Source organism: Schistocerca gregaria, chromosome 2 (assembly GCF_023897955.1).
Source record: "Schistocerca gregaria isolate iqSchGreg1 chromosome 2, iqSchGreg1.2, whole genome shotgun sequence".
Taxonomy (NCBI): Eukaryota; Metazoa; Arthropoda; class Insecta; order Orthoptera; family Acrididae; genus Schistocerca; species Schistocerca gregaria.
Window position 1 is genome coordinate 341,843,264 of NC_064921.1, and position 19,487 is coordinate 341,862,750.

The window sequence follows — 19,487 nt, forward strand, 5'->3', positions numbered from 1 at the left end:
TCTTGAGGTACGACCATTTGTTCCTAACCCAGTACAATGCTTCAAATGTCAACGTTTTGTTTATACCACTAAGGAATATAAAGGAAGGCTTTGTGTTGAAATTGTGAAGGCTCAGCTCACTAATCAAATGATTATTGTACACTTCCTCTGAAATGTATAAATTGCTCTGGGAATCGCCCGGTATGGAACAGGAAGTGTGAGGTTTATGATGACAAAAGGAAAATTCATGAACTGAAAGGTAAGAGATCCATGCCGTATGTTGAAGCTAAAAATGCTTACAAAGCTATGCAACCTCCTTTGTTTGCTACTTCTTTTGCATTGGCCCTTAAGAAGCCCGTCACTTTAAATTACTTCATAGTTGACATCTGCCACCTGGTGCTGCAGTGTTGCCACATCAGATACCACTCAGTTATAGGTGACACACAAATATGGCAGATAACTTCACAAGTGCTGAAATGCTGTTCATGTTATGCTGAGCAATTTTGGAAGCTGCTGCCAAAAGGTATGGCAGGAATGTGAGGTGCTGTGTCCACAACTGACTTTAAATGACCAATGACTGAACTGTGGCAGCCACCGTATTTTGTAGCCCAGAATTTACACTCATGTCCTAATGTAATCACAACCTCTTGATGTGCAATGTGTCTGAGAAAACGGCTGTCAGCAACCTGTAGCTGAACTATTAATCACACTTGCTTTGCATGATGTGATTAAAGCTGACCTATGCAAGCAGACTCTAGACAAAAAAGGGGGGGGGGGGGGTAACACTTCACATTTGCTGCATGAGCTGATGCGATACCGAGTTGTGAGCAGTCCTTGTTGGGACTCGCATACAGGTAAATAGGTGCCACAGGCAGATTCCAAACAAATGAAGAATGATAGGAAGAAAACTAAGAGCAAATAAGAAAGCAAATATGATGAAAATGATGCGTTAAAGATTAAAAATAAAACATTATATTAAAATGAATTAATTGAAAATAATAATAATAATAATAATAATAATAATAATAATAATAATAATAATAATAATAAGTCATTTTAATAAAGATTTAAAAATAAAAAAATATTGTCACCCAACTTGATTCAAACCCCACAACCTTCTCCATCTCAAACTGCAACTTTACCACTGTGCTACAGAATCCCTTTGCATTAAACTGTTACACTTATTTATGTCTAGAATGAGATGCAGCTATCATTTGTTGTTGTTTTCAAAAAGTTCACTTTAAGGCTATGTCACATGAAGTTTACCACTACAAGCTGATCTCTTTTATGATGATGGTGATGGCTGAATATGTGATGATAATAATTGAATATGTGAAGTCAAAAACATGACAGTTTTGTATCTTGTGCGAAAGAATGCGGTAGTCTTTGGCTATTGGTATGTACGAAATTTGCATTATTTCGATGCCATCATTTTGTGTGTGTTGTCTGGATGTGTTTATGCGTGATGAAGGACCCAGGATTTGAGACCCAAACACAAGAAGAAGAAGAAGAAGAAGAAGAAGAAGAAGAAGAAGAAAAGCCAGACAAGGAATTGGAAGTGAAATGACTGTTTGTTGTGGAAGTTTGGCAACAGTGGACAATTTGGGCATTGCATTGAGCACTCGGATTGGAGAAAGATGCCGTCAACGTGTGAAGTGTCAACTATCAAGTAATTTTAATCAGACTACAAGTGTGATGCCTCCACACAATTGGCGAGTACTCTCCCTTTCCAGTGGTGAGTTTACTGTCTAGGATATTGATATCCACGTGGAGAGAGACACTGCTCTGAGACTTCCATATTCATTATGTCGTGCTCCATCATTTGTGCCCTGTAGCCAAAGGCAAGTTCCTGTCTTGTTTTACCCAGATCTGGTTTCATGGACAGTACCCCATGACGTAGAAGGAAGCAATCTTAATTCCAATATGGATACCAGTTAAGGATTGTACTGACCGTAACATTTACTGAAGTGTAGGACATACCAGTTGTATGGGTAAGACTCTAAAGTGCATGATCAACTTGCACCTCAAATCCTGAGGACAACTTTGCCACACTCAGTGCGGCTTCAGGCACTACTGTTCAGCCCTTGACAACTTAATTCTACTGGTGATGGCGATACAGGACTACTTCTTACACCGAAACCATTTTGAAAAAGCATACAATACCACTTGATAATAAAACGTCCTTCTCCAACTTCATGAATGGAGACTATAAGGATGTCAGCCTCTTCTTATCCAAACCTTCTTCAAGGACCGGTGCTTTCGATATTTTGTTGGTGGTGCCTTGTTAGATTATTGTGTCCAGGAGAGTGGAGTCCTCCAAGGCAGTATACACATTGTCACATTGCTTGCAATTGCTATCAGTGGCACCTCTGCAGTCAGGAGCTCTGTTAAATGCTTTTTGTGTGTGGATGACTTTGTAATCTTATGCTTGTCATCTGATCTTTCAATGACAACATGGCAACTGCAGCTGACCCTCAGGAGGTTGGAAGTTTGGACTAATAAAGCTAGATTTAGATTCTCACCAGAGAAGACTGTGTGTGTCAATTTCAGCAGTGCCTGTCTAAGTTTTAAGTTTTAACTCACTAGAGCACACAGTGGGGGACAATATTTTAATTTTAAGGGCACTGAGCATTTCTTGGGGCTGTTAGTTGCCTGGAAATTAACCTGCCACCCGTACCTGAAACAGCTGTAAACAAAAGGGCTTCAAATAATTGAATATTTTGAAAAGCCTCAGCGAAAAGGCAAAGGGAGCTGACAGGTATCATCTCTTGCAGTTTTATGGGGCATTTGTCTGATCACAGATTACAGTAGCATGGTTTATGGATCAGCCTGTGTTTCCTACCACAAGATGTTAGACACTTTCCACCATGACAGCATTCAGATACTGGCTGCAGCATTTCAGACCACCCAGTACAGAGTCTCCCCCCTGCGGGTTTGGGGGTTAGAATAGGCCCACGGTATTCCTGTCTGTCGTAAGAGGCGACTAAAAGGAGTCTCAAACTTTTCGGCCTTATATGATGGTCCCCTGTTGGGTTTGACCTCCATCTCTCAAAATTTTCCGAAGAGCGAGCCGATTGGGGAAGGGCGCCTTACTTGGTGCATTGTGTCCATCTTGCGATCAGACCTTTCGCCAGCTTATACACCGTTGAACTGCAGTCCTGTCCGCTCTCCATCTCTTGGGCATGACTCTGTTTCTGCATGCAGATTACACCTTGCACTGTGCAGTGCCTCTTTCTGCACCGACGGCGACCATGGACCACATGTTACCTAACATCCAGCACGGTAGCCAGTCCATTGTGGTGGGGCCGCCATGTACCCTGTTGGTTGTAGCCCTCTGACAACACAGAGATCGCTCTACTGATGCCTGCGCCGTTAACTCCCCACGTATGCCAAGGAGTAGATACCTATCCTCCTGGGGTATCGGGACTCCCGGAAACGGCCATCCTGCCAGGTGGCTCTTGCTGTGGCTGGGTGGTGCCCGTGTGGAGGGCCCTTGGTCGGAGTAGGTGGCATCAGGGCGGATGACCCGCAATGAAGCGTGGTACATCGTCTCTCGCTGGTGGCCAGCCGCCAGCAGTCTCTAAGCGTTCTCGGGCTCAGTTTAACGCTCAGAAATATGATCCGAAAACGTTCCCCTCCCTGGCCACACCGTGGGAGGAACGTAAGTCTCAGGATGGCAGTAGCAGTTATTCGCCCCGCTTCTTAGTTTGTACGAGGGCTGATGGGGAGTCTTTTCTCTCCACAAAGCCTCAGTTCTTCGTCGAGCATTTAGAGGACAAGTTTGGGGAGGTGGAGGGCTTGTCAAAAATGTGCTCTGGGTCAGTCCTGATACAAACGGCATCCTCTGCCCAGTCACGACGGTTACTCGCATGTGACAAGTTGGGGGATGTTGCCGTTACGATCACACCCCATAAGAGTTTAAATATGGTCCAGGGAGTTATTTACCATAGGGATCTTCTTTTGCAGTCTGATGAAGAGCTGCGCACCAATTTAGAGCGCCGGGGTGTACATTTCGTCCGGCGCGTTCATCGGGGTCCGAAGGAAAATCAGATTGCTACCGGTGCCTTCATCTTGGCCTTCGAAGGGGATACATTACCGGAAAAGGTCAAGGTGATGGTCTACTGATGTGACGTTAAGCCCTATATCCCTCCCCCGATGTGGTGCTTTAAGTTCTGGAAGTTCAGCCATATGTCTTCTCGCTGCACTTCCACCCTCACATGTCGAGATTGCGGACGCCCATCACATTCCAATACTCCATGTGCCCCGCCTCCCATCTGTGTCAACTGCGGGGAGCACCATTCACCTTGCTCTCCAGACTGCCGAATTTTCCAGAAAGAGCGTAAAATCATGGAATACAAGACCCTGGACCGACTAACCTATACTGAGGCCAAGAGGAAATACGACCGACTCCATCCTGTGAGAATGACATCTTCCTACGCTGCTGCTACAACACCTGTGCTAGCCCCGTCTGTTTCTCCAATTGTGGCCAGATCGACGAGTAGTAAAACTCCTCCTGCCCCCTCGCCAGTGGGGGGCTCTACCCATCGGGTTGCTCCTGCGCCACCTACCTCAGAAGCAACACCATCCCACCCATCGGGGACGTCCGTCCCCACTTCTAAGCCGGAGAAGTCTCCAACTTCTTCGGCTTCTCACGCTCGCAAGGGATCCCTTGTGTCCCTCCCTTCCCAGGCTTCCAACAGCGAGAAGGCTGACGACCGACAGTGACGTAAGTGCCCGCCATCAGCTGGTCTAAGGGCTTCACGATCCTCCTCCGTCCCGGAGACTGAATCGGTGAAGCCCTCCCAGTCGGTACGACCCAAGGAACGGCATGAGAAACCCAAGAAGAGCTCTCAGCCCAAGAAACTCGCGGTGGCAGCCATCCCACCGCAATCTTCCGGCTCTGCGTCTGAGGATGTGGTGGGGATTCTGGCCGGTCCATCAGACGCCATGGAAAGCACTATCACAGGTGCTAAATTGGAGGCAGCAGGTGACCCAGCGGCGTAATCTCCCTTCCCAGTCCTGTCACGCCTTTCTCAGCCATGGAACTGTAGCGGTTTCTTCCACCATCTAGCTGAGCTCCGCCAACTTATCAGCCTTCACCCTTTCTTCTGCATTGCTCTGCAGGAAACTTGGTTTCCGGCAATGCGAACCCCCGCCATCCGTGGCTACCGGGGTTATTATAAGAACCGGGCAGCTTATGAAAGGGTGTCTGGTGGCATCTGCATATATGTCCTGAACTCTTTTTCACAGCGAGTCTGTACCTCTCCAAACACCTTTAGAGGCTGTCGCTGTTCGGGTGTGGACGCCACAGGCTGTTACCATCTGCAGTCTTTACCTTCCACCGGACGGTGATATCGCGCAGCATGTCCTGGCTGCTCTGATAGCCCAGTTGCCGCCACCTTTCTTGTTACTGGGTGACTTTAACGCCCATAACCATCTGTGGGGTGGGTCGGTGGCAACAGGCCGAGGCGCCATCGTTGAGCATTTATTGGCGCAGCTTGATCTCTCGATGTTAAATGATGGTGCCTTCACACACTTCAGTGTGGCGTATGGCACATACTCCGCCATTGACCTTTCGATCTGTAGCCCTAGCCTCTTACCGTCTGTCCAATGGAGAGTGCATGACGACCTTTGTGGTAGTGACCACTTTCCGATCTTTCTGTCACTGCCACAGCGTCAGTCTTCTGGGTGCCCTAGCAGATGGGCTCTGAATAAGGCTGACTGGGACTTGTTCTCCTCCACCGCCGCTATTGAGCCTCTCTACCGATGACATTGATGCAGTGGTTCAATCTGTCACCACCGGCATCGTTACTGTTGCCGAATCTGCCATTCCCCGTTCTTCTGGGTCCCCTCGGCGGCGGACTGTGCCTTGGTGGTCGCCTGAGATCGCTGAAGCGATTAAAACTTGCTGGCGGGCGCCCCAGTGTTACAAGCGATGTCCTTATTGCCTTCAAACGGCTGCGTGCTCAAGCCTGCCGCATTATCCGCCAACGCAAGCAGCAGTGCTGGGAGCGGTATGTGTCCACCATTGGTCTCCATGTCACTCCATTGCAGGTCTGGGCCAAGATTCGCCGCCTCTATGGCTATCGGACCCCTGTCAGCGTCCCTGCGCTCTCACTGAATGGAGCAGTTTGTACTGACTCCGACGTCATTGCAAACCGCTTGGCAGAGCACTTTGCTCTGAATTCCACTTCTGCCAACTACCCCTTGGGCTTCCGCTCCACTAAAGAGCTGATAGAACGTCGGAGTCTTTCTTTTCGCACCCACCATCCTGAATTGTACAATGTTCCATTCAGTGAGTGGGAATTTCACAGTGCCCTCGCCGCTTGTCCTGATACCGCTCCTGGCCCAGATAGCATCCACTCTCAGATGCTGAAACACCTTTCAGTGGACTGCCAGCGACGCCTCCTCGACCTTTACAACCGCATTTGGGTCAAGGGTGAGTTTCCGTCGCAATGGCGGGAAAGTCTTGTTGTCCCCATTCTGAAACCGGGGAAGAACCCTTTGGAGGTGGACAGGTACCGTCCCATTAGCCTCACCAACGTTATTTGCAAGTTGCTTGAACGGATGGTGAGCCGGCGGTTGAATTGGGTCCTGGAGTCTTGGGGGCCTTCTGGCTCCGTCTCCGGGTGGGTTCTGTAAAGGCCGCTCCGCCGCCGACAATCTGGTGAGCCTGGAGTCGGCCATCCGTACTGCCTTTGCCCTCCGTCAGCATCTGGTCGCTGTCTTTTTCGACATGCGGAAGGCGTATGATACAACATGGCGTCATCATATCCGTTCTACACTTCATGGATGGGGTCTTCGTGGCCCTCTGCCGATCTTTATCCGCAATTTTCTGTCATATCGTACCTTCCGCGTGCACGTCGCAGCCTCATATAGTTCCTCCCAAGTCCAGGAGAACTGTGTGCCACAGGGTTTTGTTTTAAGTGTCTGCCTGTTTTTAATAGCCATTAACGGGCTCGCTGCGGCCGTGGGAAATTCTGTCTCCGCTTCCCTGTATGCTGACGACTTCTGCCTTTACTGCAGCTCTATTGGCATTGCAGCTGCTGAACGTCAGCTACAGGGCGCAATCCGCAAGGCGCAGTCTTGGGCTGTAGCGCATGGTTGTCAGTTTTCCGCAGCCAAGACCTGCGTTATGCATTTCTGCCGGCGACGCACTGTTCATCCGGAGCCGCGGCTTTATCTTGACGGCGAGCATCTTACAGTGGTGGAGTTACATAGGTTTTTGGGGGTGGTTTTTGATGCCCGGTTGACTTGGCTGCCTCATATTTGGCAGCTTAAACAGGCGTGTTGGTGGCATCTAAATGCTCTGCGATGCCTGAGCCACACCAGGTGGGGCGCCGACCGATCTACTCTCCTACGGCTTTACCAGGCGTTGATCCAGTACCGTCTGGCTAATGGCGCAGCGTCCCCATCTGCGTTGCGGCTGCTGGACCCAATCCTCCACAGCGGGATACGCCTTGCCACTGGTGCCTTCCGGACCAGCCCTGTGGACAGCATACTTGTGGAGGCAGGTGTCCCTCCACTGCGGTTACAACACCAACAATTGCTGGCTGCTTATTCTGCCCATGTTTTTAGCTTGCCCGGACATCCAAATTATCGTGTCCTGTTCCCGCAGTCAGTCGTCCGTCTGCCAGAACGTCGGCCCCGGTCGGGTTGTCCTATCGCCGTACGCGTCAAACAGCTTCTCTGCGGGCTTGGGTGTTTCCCTGTACCACCTCCTTTCCGGGCCCCTCTGCGTACAGCCCCATGGTGTGTGCCTTGCCCTTGCCTTCGGCTGGACTTGGCACAGGGCCCGAAGGACTCAGTCCCTCCGGTTGCCTTCCGACACCGCTTTTATTCCATCCTGGCCACGTATCGGGGCTCTGGCGTTGTCTATACCGACGGTTCGATGGTTGCTGGTCGTGTCGGTTATGCACTAACTCTAGGGGACCATTCTCAACAACGTTCATTGCCGGCTGGCTGCAGTGTTTACACTGCTGAGCTGGTCGCCATCTTTCGTGCCCTAGAGTATATCCGCTCCTGCTGAGGTGAGTCCTTCGTTATCTGTAGCGATTCCCTGAGCGGTTTACGAGCTCTCGACCAGTGTTTCCCTCGTTCTCGTCTGGTGATGGCTATCCAGGAGTCCCTGCATACTCTTGCCCATTGTGGCAGATCTGTAGTCTTTGTTTGGACCCCGGGCCATGTTGGGATACCCGGAAATGAAACTGTTGACCGCCTGGCGAAAGAGGCCACTAGTGCACCATCTCTGGAGATTGGCCTCCCGGCGACTGATTTGCGGGCACTATTACGCCGCAAAGTTTTCGATTTATGGGACACTGATTGGCACAACCTGCCCGTGCCAAACTAACTCCGCCATATCAAGGAGACGACTACTGTGTGGCAGTCATGCATGCGAGCCAATCGCAGGGAATCAGTCGTCCTTTGTCGGCTCCGCATTGGCCACACCCTACTCACGCGCAGGTATTTACTGTGTCGTGAGGATCCCCCTCTTTGTCATTGTGGGGCGTCCTTGTCGGTGGTCCATATTCTGTTGAGGTGCACCCTTTTAACTGTTCTCAGGCAGACTTTTGCGCTGCCTGATACGCTCTCTGCGCTTTTATCTGACGACTCTTCCATAGCGGACATAGTTCTGCGTTTTATTCGGGCAGGGGGATTTTATCGCTTAATGTAAGTGTGTGAGTTTTTTGTGTTGATTCTGGCTTCTGGCCTACGATTTGTGTGATTTTTAATGTGTTTCTCGGTGGTTGGCTTTTCCCTTTTTGTTTGTATGTTCGGCCAACCACCGTCACACTCTGTGTGATTTTAGTTTGTCTTGTCTGGTCTTTGTCTACGTTTCTCTTGTTCTGTGTCGTCTGTCTTATCGTCTGTTGATCGTTTTTATTCTATGTGGTTGTTCTTAGTATTTGGAAAACGGGACCGATGACCGTAGCAGTCTGGTCTCTTTAACTGCCACAAACCAACCAGTTCAGAGTCTGTGCACAGAGACTGGTGAACCCCTACTCTGGATTTGGCACTGACTCCTTGTGGCTTGAAAGGACCTGAAAATCTCAGTGTTGCCTCAGTCCTTGGTATTTAGTGCGGCAGTCCACCCCAACTGTGAGCTTTTGTTTAGGATTCAGCCCCACACAACCAAGCTGTTCAAATTGACTGAGGGATGCCAAATTGCCACCATGTCATCTTCAGAGGTCAAAAGTGATTTTAAGCTTTTGCAGTATAAAAAAACTTGTACTCTAGAGTAAGTTTTTACACTCTGTTTTCTTCCATTTTAAGTACATATGGCAGTTTTATCCTTGGTTATGTGGATGGATCCCGGCAAGAGAATGCCCTCAGTTGGTCATTTGTTTTCCCTGATAGGATTTCAAAGTGTGCATTCAGGAAGAACTTGCAATTGCAGTGCGGAGTTATGTGGCATTATGGCAGTGCGGGGCTGAATTCACAGGTATCACAATACAAGATTTCTCTTCTGTTCACAGTTCCCCTTTAACACACAGTTTCCTGCTATGGCAGGAGGATGACCATTCTGTGAAGTTTGTGGTGTGCCACTTTCAGTTGAGCTATTTTGGCTACACATGTCATATACACTAACATCAGGGAGCCCTCAGTTTGGCTTGAGATCTGTCCCCCATCCTTGCCGTCACTGACACCAATGTTACAAGGGTTTGGAAATTTTATGAACTGTCGGACCTCATCCCAAAAGTGTTGGGGAGGGGAGGCAGACTGTAAGGCTTTATAATCTACTCCGCTTGTGGGAACAGCCGTGAATGTCCCCCTCCCCCACGAGAATGGCTCATTGACCATAATGTTCAGTGCCCTGCATCCACAGTCTTCTTTCTCTCATCAATTCTTGACAAACACCTAGAGAATGGATCCAGAATCCATCGTCATTTTGTCAAATTAATATACCTATTTTCATGTCAGTGCTATGTGTTAAATATGAAATTTAATATTTTTCTGTTGATGTATACTTTCGTAGCTGTAGTGCGCTTGCTTCTTTGTAATAAAGTAAAACATTCTTTTGTATTATCGTGCTTCTTTTCAGTAAAAGGTGACAAATATTTTACAGTTTTAGTATTGTTTATTTCACAGTGAAATTGTTAAAACTGTTTTGAACATTGTTTAGTTATGGGATTTCTTCTTTGGCTTTCAGCATCATGTCAGAGTCAGATTTCAATGATTTACTCCACGCGGCGGAGCAACTGGCAGCTCAGGTTGATGGCACAGGAGAGCTGCCAAAAGTGGATAGGTCATTACGGCAGGTTTTGGATGCATCTACAGAATTGTGGTCCCGTATTGCACAGAATGGAGCACAGGACATTCAGGCGTAAGTTGTTTGTCGGGTTATTGATTTTGAAGCTGTTTAAGTGTTAACAAATATAAAAACAAGGTAAAAATACCATTTGATCATGCAGATGTATCTGATGGTATTACTTCAAATCACAGTATATGTATATTACGGCCATGTTTCTGAAATTGTAAATTTTCAACATGATAGCATTAAGCTTACTTAGCCAGGTAATGAGAATATTACATGCATTCAAGAAATGTTAATTGTCACCCATACACTGTCACAGCATCCATAATCTAACATCTTTACTATGGTAACAGCTTCGAAAATACTGTTTATGTTACTGATGTGGAGCTGGACCATACTTGGTAAATGTTTATTATGTATGCTACCAATAAATGGGGACTGGTGTGATGCAAAGTGTTTTCCAGTGAATTGAACAGCACTCACATAGCACATGTCCACTAATGTGTAGATTTTAAAATTAATATCAAGAACACAGAGTGATTTCAACGCACATATTTCATGTTTTAATAATTTAAAAGTCTTTCTTAAATATTTTAATAGAGGTCAAAAGAACTAAATATCTAGTAAATTTTACCAAATGGTGGACAAAGAACTCCTGTCTATCCTAGTGCAGCAAACCAATAAAGAATATGAAACGAGGGCCCAGCAAGAAGACAATGAAGCTAGTAACAATTATCCAAAGGTAGATGGTAAGAAACCCGAAACCCGGCATGGTGTGACTCACAAAAATCCTTTTAAGCCATACTTTTGGCTGGTTACTGTTTTAATTAGTTACTGCAATCCTTCTAGGCCACAACAACAAATCCTGAAGAGAAGCAGTGTCTAGAAATTTTGTCTTGTAATTTATTAGGTGTCTTCACTGAAATTTCTTTATATCTATATTTCAGTTTTTAACTCTTGAAATGTCCTATCTTTCTGAGATCTCTGTTCTTCTTTCATTTTCCTAACAACAGTTCGCTGTTCATACAAAGTGTTGTACTCAATCTGTTTTGTTTCCAGACACTTACTGTTGGGTTCAAAGGGTGTGAACTTGCCTAAAATAACACAAAAGCTTGAAACTTTGAGTTCCAAAACAACAGCTGAACCAATAGAAATTGATGAAGAACCAGATATACACACATATCTTAAGAGTACTTTAGAAAATGCAATTTTAACGACAATAGAGGAAAGTAACAAAGCTGTAAGTACAAAAATTACTTTACCTTCTTTTGTTGGTCTGTTGATTCCAGTGTATTTCCAAAAAAGATTGTTTATCTTACAGAACAAGTCTGTCATTGTTTTCCATTGTTTTCTGTTATTTTGTGATTAGTGAAACGACCCTTCCACCTATTTCTCCCTCCCTCCCTCCCGCCTCATACCACCCATCTCCCTGTTGCACACTTCCCAGTTCTTTGCCGTCTTCCCACTTCCTTGTCCTTATCCCTATTTATGGGCCCGTTCTAGATGAGGGCAGCCTCAAAAATGTCATCACACAACTTACTTACCTATTTTAATGCACAAAAATGTGGTATTTGTCTTCTCAACCACATTCCCTTAGGACAGAGCAATTGGCAGCCTGATATGGAGAAAATAATCTCCCTCTTGAATGTGGGACTGGTCATGCACTTCAGCACTGCTACAATTCATTGTCCAACTGGTTGTTCTTCAATGCAGATCGCTCAATACACACTCCTACCGTGACTGCCATTGCCCATTGGAAAAGACAAATGATATGCACTGAAGTGAACACTTCTCAACCTGGATACAGTTATCAAGTCAATCAGTGCCATTGTAACATTAAATGGCTGTCTTATCATCGAGCGCTGTGGCGCAGTGGTTAGTGCACTCGGGAGGACGACTGTTCAAACCTGCGTCCGGCCATCCCGATTTAGGTTTTCTGTGATTTACTTAATCGCTTCAGGCAAATGCCGGGATGGTTCCTTTGAAAGTGCATGGCCAATTTCCTTCCGTAATCCGAGCTTGTGCTCAGTCTCAAATGACCTCGTTGTTATACATTAATCTCCTGCTCCTGCTCCTCTTCTCTGTATTACTACACTGATCCAGCATCCAGAAGGGGCTAGAATGTGATACACCAACATGCATTCCAAAGTCCTAAGGCACCTATAAAGACTCTATATTCATTGTAGTGAAGAGTCCTACTCTGCAATCAATGGCTGGCATGCAGCTCTTCAGTGGTTCATAGCTAACCAATGTTATTCTTGCAGCCTGTAGAGTATTGAGGTTTAAATAAAGGATAGTAAGAAGAGATTGTGGTGAGAGTTCTAAATTTCATGAACCATTATAAGCCATTCCGCAAAATCTGCATTAAATGGAAGACTACCACCAACGTGATTAGATGGAAGATGCCCTGTCATAGCATAATGAGCAACAGTTTTCTCCAAACATCATGTTGCTGTATCTGACAGTGGAAGAGAAATAAATCTTTGTCATCCTCTTCAACTTAATTAGGATACAGGACACGTTCCTAATTTATGAAAATGGTTGATCCTGCATCCCTTATGAAACGGGAAGGATGTTATTAGTTGCCATAGCAGTGTCCTTATTAGCTGAATAGGAAGGACCTTGGAGTGAATGGCAAATCGCCACTTAGTCAGGGTACTCAAATCTGGACTAATCTGTAGTCACATCCAGTATGGATTCATCTGATGTCACACCACCATTGATGATCTGACCCTGCTGGAGGTGGCTATGGAGCAGGCTTTTGTTACTATTGTGATCAGGAAACCTGTGCAGTCGTCTCTATTCATGGCCAATGAAGAAATTTTTGTTCCTCTTCTACCCTACAACAGCAAGCAGAAATTGCAAGTGATCATCAAGAGATTGGAGGAATGGATGTACCATATCAATTTCAGGCTTCCACCATTCAAGAGGTTATCTTAAAAAGCCTTGGGATCTGCTATTGGATACCTCCAGTTTTATTAAGTCTTTGGGCAATAGAGTTTCATTAGGGGTTGCAAGGGGATCAGCAAAATCTACACATCAAAATGCCACTGATAGTGCCCATCATTTCGGCATTAGGCTGGATTCATTCTGCACCACCAGCCCGAGTCCCATTGCCAGATTGTGCATTGAGACTGGTGGGTCATCATTGCCCATCCAGTTGCAACTCATGTTGCATTCAGTGTGTAGCTTCTTATCTGATTCACGTTTATTTGCATTTTATCGGTTTGTTCAACTCAACATGAGAATGGCTTTTGTGAGCCTCACGAGTGCCATAAAGTTATTTGGGATCTGTGCCATGCAAGATGTAATAGCATCAGACGTGGAACAAGATTCCAGTCATTGCTCAGGGGTGGATGTTACTGCCACTCAGGATGCCCAAGAGTTTTTTTGGGATACAAAGAGGAGACGACACTGTTTTTTGCTTAGTGTTCATCTGTGATATTGGGTTGCACATCACATGTAATGTGTTGCACGTATGACCCTCTAAGTCATCCCTGGCAATTTCTTTCCCTAGTAACTCCTTCTGCTATTGTTCTAATGATGTTATTGTGCCTTAGAATGTGTTCTACGATTTTCTCCTCTTGTTTGCATGTGCCTCCAGAGAGATCTGATTTCCTATACTCATCTCAGCCCCTTTTCATGGTAACTCAATCCCTCCAGCTCCTCTTTATCATCCTTTTGTTGCTCCAAATCTCCAGGGATTCTCTTGTTTTACTGATGGCCTAGTTAACATTTCACTGGAGGCTTCTAAAAACAGCCTCTTGTTTTCCATGTGGCAGCTGGCAGGGCGGCAAGCAGTCACATATGTTACAGGGCTTGCCTCAACTGCAAAATTGAGTGTTACTTTGTGTGCTGTTGACTCCTGGTTTAATAAAACTTGTTTTAGTAGTATAATTCATGAGTGCATGTAATTAACTGGGTATATTATGGCTTGGGCAAGGGGAACACTTGTCTTTATTTCACGAATTAGGTAACAAACTAATTTCAAGACTTTAAAATAGATGGTGGAGATACAAAACATAACATTTCAATTTTGTTAGTATAAAAAGCATCCTTGGCTTAAAGGTTGTTCTGTGACAAATAAATTGCTTTTGTTTGGTGGTTCTGGGATTGGAAAAATAATGGATGTCTGCTTCTTTCGGAGTATGACAGACAAAACATTTTGGCAGAAAAAACCAGAATTCAAGAAGGCACCTTGAGGATCAAGAATGTTTTCAGTGGTTGGGTCATGGACTAATTGAACATTCAATTTCTGAAGGAGCCAAACTTCTAACCATAAAACATAAAGCAATTGTGAAACAAAATAGATTTGTAACTGAGAACTTATTCATGTTGTTTGTTTCTTGGGCAAGGAAGAGCTTGTATTCAAAGGACACTGAAGATGAAATTTCCAACAGCAAAGGGAATTACCTTGAACTATTGGAACTTTTGTCTAGACAAGAACAGTTTATTCGTGATCACTTGCAGAGCATGTTTCGTTTCAGAGGAATACGAAGCACAATTCAAAACGAATTAATTGTACTGGTTACAAAGATCATTAATGATCCCATTAGAGAAGAGTTACAGTCATGTGACTTTTTTGGAGTGAAAGTGGATGATGCCCTGGATATGTCTTGTAAGTTACAAATGAGTATTATTCTCAGGGTTTGTACACAAGATTGTTCCATGGAAAAATTCATTGGCTTTCACAATACTTTTAGTGACAAAGCTGCTCAGGATTTTTCAGAAATTGTACTTCGTGCACTTTGTTTGGGGAGTTCATGACAAAATAATGAGCCAAACATATGATGGAGCCTCAGTAATGGCACATAAACATGGAGGTGTCAAAAATTTCTTATACAAAAATGTCTGTGAGCTATATTTTCACACTGATATGCTCATAAACTTAATCTAGTGCTGTTACATTGTTCTAAAAATATAAAAAGCAGTTAGGCTTTCCATTTGCAATCTTCTAGCAGTCCATTCATGTCTTTTAGCAAGTTCTCGGAGAGAACACAACTCTAGAAAATAAAGGATTGAGATTACCTGAAACATGTGATACACAGCAAGAATTTCAGTTCTTGATGTGTTCAGACAACATGTCTTAAATACCACAAGCTGAAAAACATTTTCCAAAATGCCACCACAGATGAAAAAGACAGGGATGCAGAGTCAGTCAGCAGTGCTTCTCTTGCTTAGCATTCGTAATAAAACTCAGTTCATTTTCTGCTTTGCCTTTACAAAGAAATATTTGTATATGTTGTCCAGCTCTATGCACTTCCTAAAAACAAAATTGCATATGATATTGGTATGTGGAATCCTGAAATCAAAATCAACATCAGCATATGAAATCATAAAAAACTGTGACCTCGTGTATTGAAAGCTGTGACAACAGATTTCACAGTGAAATAAGTGGAAGTGAGCGTGACTTCCATACACATAAGATCTCATCATGTGAGATCTTAGATAGTGTGATACTGCAAATAGAAACGTGTTTTGGAACTTAATAATATTAAGTTTATAGAGTTGCTAGATAAGAATCATTTTGTAAAATGTCTGTCTTTCATATTTCCCAATCTTCCACCCATCCCCAACAATCAAACTTTCCTTCTCCTCCAATCTGGTAAATCTCCCATGACCTGGGGTTCTGGGTGGCTTTTCCTAACTCTACTCATTTTACCAAAACCTCAAGAGTCCTTTTCCTTCATCACTCTTCCTTCCCCTTCAACCCTTCTGCCAGAAGAAAGAAATACTGGCTCCGAAGGGTTGCAAACTGTAATTCATACTTTTTAAGCTTGTGTTTTCCTGCCACCACTTGGGGAGTTGGTTTTTGACGTATCCAATTAAATTATATTTCCAAAAATTGATTATTTTTGTTGATAAATGATTATTTAAGTTCTCACTGCACAATTGCCTTATGCCTTAGAGAGAGAGAGAGAGAGAGAGAGAGAGAGAGAGAGAGAGAGAGAGAGAGAGAGAGAGAGAGATAGGGAGATAGGGGAAAAAAGACACCTGGTTAAACAACTTAAAAGTGATTAGAAATTTAAAGATAACAAGATTGATAACTTTGCTGCCAAGAAGACTCAGTGCATGGATCTTCTGATGTAAGAAAAGCCTACCCACAATTAATCCATTAGTTTAGCCACTGTATGGTACATTCCAGGAAGTCTCTTGGTATATTTCTTGTGTTGTAGGTGGTCCTGATCAGTCTCAGCAGCATCATTTTCATGCTCTTGCCAGCCTTCTTGATTATTTGTGCAGGAATATCATCAGTATCCATTGTTTTCTTCTCATTTAGGTCTTTACGAGCTTACTTAAATTCTTCTTGACAATGCCATCATCCCCATTGTCATCTTCATCGCCTTCCTCTTTTCCTATTACATCCTTTGACAAAGATGATCTGCTGTACAGTTCCTCAGCGTATTCTTTCAGTTTCTTCACCATACAGCACAGCACTTTTTCCCCAATTTTTCTGCTGTACCTGATAAGCGCCCCCCCCCCCCCCCCCCGTTTTTTTTTCCCCTTGTGGTGTTGAAAAATTTGTTTGCGATTCTGTATTATATACCAGTTTGTCATATTTTTTTGCTACTTCTCTGCACATTTCCTCAAGAAAGCTTTCTTCTTTCTTTTGCTTCCCTGGATTCTCTATTGATTAAGTTCCTAACTTTTCTGTGTTCAGGTTTTCCTTGTTTTTGAGCTGCATTTTTGCGTAATCTTCTGTTATCCATCTCCTCCTGTTTTGTGTTTAGTTTTCCTAACTGTCTTTTCTGCTGCTTCAGAATGTCAGATGAGATTTCTCCTGTCATCTGAGGTTGCCTCCTCCTCCTGCATTACTTCGTCATGTGTTACTTTTTCCTGCATTGCCATTTCCACAATATCATTGTCAGTTAGTACATCAACATAATCATTTGCCATTAAATCTGTGACTTCCTCTGCACAGACAGCCTCACAGCTCGGTACATTTTTGGGCAATGAAACAATATCATATTTCCGTTTTTTACTTCAGTTTCATATGTGGAAGTTAAAATGTCCACCTTCATGGTCTAAAAGAATTTTCAAAGACTTTACAAGTGATATGTTTGGAATATCTTCCCGTGCTTCAGCCAACCACTTATGACACCTAGTAGGTCAACCATCTTTGGAATCGTTATATGGAGTACACATTATCATCAGCTACTGATATAAAGAACTGAGCAGCCAATGGCAATATTGTTTGGCATTTCAAGTTTGCCCTGGTCAATTTGCTGACAAACAGCAATCACATTTCGTAGCAGAAATAATACTTTATATCTCTGTGTGTGAGTTTGTCACCTGCAGGATGGGAAGGCGATTTCTGACTTCCCTATGAAGGAACCTAAGCTTGTGGTTGCTAGTTACATTATTGCAAGCAAGTGTGGTAACTTGATCCTTACTTTTCTTGTATCTGGATGCCACAGCTTCCTTTTCTGAAGCAAGCTTTTTTCAGGGAGCATCTTGTAATCCAGACCACTCTCATCGTAATTGTACAACTATTCACCAGGAATTCCCTCATCTTTAGTTAACTTCAACAGATAGTCCTTAAACAAGTGGCACGGCCTCTTTGTCAGTGGCTAAAGCCTAATGGTTACATTTCAAAACTGTCTTCCTTACTTTTATTCCACTTCCACTAGCTTGGGAAGCACACCACTTTTCAGTTTCTGCTCGAATTTTGTAACAGTCTCCAATAGTACTATTTCTTCCACTACCTGCAAAGCAATAATTTTGGCTGCTACTCCAGAATCCAGTCGTATTTCAGCACTTAGCTCCTGATCCATAGTTATTACAAGTTTTTTTTTGTGTATTACCCAGTTCAGACTTTTTATTAAAAGCACAAAGGGCCACACCAAACAACAATTTAACAACACACGTACTTTGGACGTCTGATATGCAGTCGAAGAAACAAACAGCACGAGGTTGCCAGTATCGTTTTGAAGTGCTGGAAGAGGTCTTCTAAAAATCATTTGTTGAAGAGTGGTTCTGGTCATTTATTCAGTATTAACAATATAGTGTGTACCTTATAAATGTGACTGTGGATATGTTAGAAGCACAAAAGATGCATAATATATTTTGAAAAGCCACATAGCAGTATAGCCAGCACCCCCTTGCTAAAGCTTTGGAAAAGTACGGTGTATACAAAAAAATTAATCCTCATTTTACCACAGAGGAGGAGGATTATTATGATATTAATTAAGTAAACCAGATAGTCACAATCCGTGTAGTTGAGTCTATTGTATATGCAAAACATTAAATACATTCAGCAACAACATAACATGTTGATGACTTTAAAATACTGATATACAATATGTATTGATGACTACTGTTGCTGGTACTTTGAATTAATGCAGGGGATCCTGGAGGTATGCAGTGTGAAGCTGTATGAAGACAAGTCACAACCTACATCTGTGGATCTTTGCTCTGCTTACAGGCATACTCAAGCTAAGAATTGAAGCTGCTTGTAACAGTTTTTCTACAACTGTTGATCAGTTACCTAAGAAAGACTGAGAAATGACTGTCAGATTAGTAGCACAGTTTTTCTCTGTGCAATAGTGGAAAGATTTACGTAGTTTGAAAATGACTGTAAACATCTGTCTACTGTATTCTAACGCTTCAGTGCACTGCAAAGGGCAACGTAAAGCTTTGAGTACACTCCTCCATATGCTAGCCGGTCTCTTTGATCAATACACAGAATGTTGATGCTTATGGAAATTGGTAGAGGAAGACCTCTTTGTGCTATGTAATCAGATTGATTAATACTTGAATCTGTCTGCAGCTGGAATCCACATCGTTCTGGCAAATCAGATCATTTTGAAGTGATTTGTGTGTATGACATACTGCTTGGAAAACAGAGTAAACAGAAGAATGTGTGTTGTGATGCAATTGAATGTTAAAAATAATTAACTTGCTATATGAATAAGAACCATTATTTCGAACAACAAAATATATTATTATTATTAAAAAGTAAAGGCAGCATCAAGCTGAAGGATGAACACCACAGTGCTGTACTAGGTGTTGTCCTACTGGAGGTGGTATGCCCTTGCATTCCTCTGACCTTCGAACTGACTGACCCAGCCAGTTAAGGGGCCTGCAGTGTAATGTGGGCTCTGAACTGTGGAGCAACTCTGCATGTTTCAACGTAAAAAGTCTCCCAAAAATTGGGAACAGGAAACTCTGTCACTTAACACTTTTATTAACACACAATTTGAAAGGACTTTGGACAAAATTGATCTGATATATGAATCAAAAAGGGTAACAA

At 43.8% G+C, this 19,487-nt stretch overlaps 1 protein-coding gene across 3 annotated transcripts in view; it reads left to right on the plus strand.

Moving 5' to 3' along the window:
• LOC126337015 (nuclear pore complex protein Nup93-like) overlaps nucleotides 1-19,487 on the plus strand; it is a 187,892-nt gene that overhangs the window by 7,058 nt on the left and 161,347 nt on the right. For all 3 annotated transcript variants that reach the window (XM_050001272.1, XM_050001270.1, XM_050001271.1), the window contains 2 exons: nucleotides 10,130-10,303; nucleotides 11,294-11,474. In XM_050001272.1, coding sequence (XP_049857229.1) covers nucleotides 10,134-10,303; nucleotides 11,294-11,474 — 351 coding nt within the window. In that variant the 5' untranslated portion in view covers nucleotides 10,130-10,133. The remainder of the gene's footprint in view (nucleotides 1-10,129; nucleotides 10,304-11,293; nucleotides 11,475-19,487) is intronic.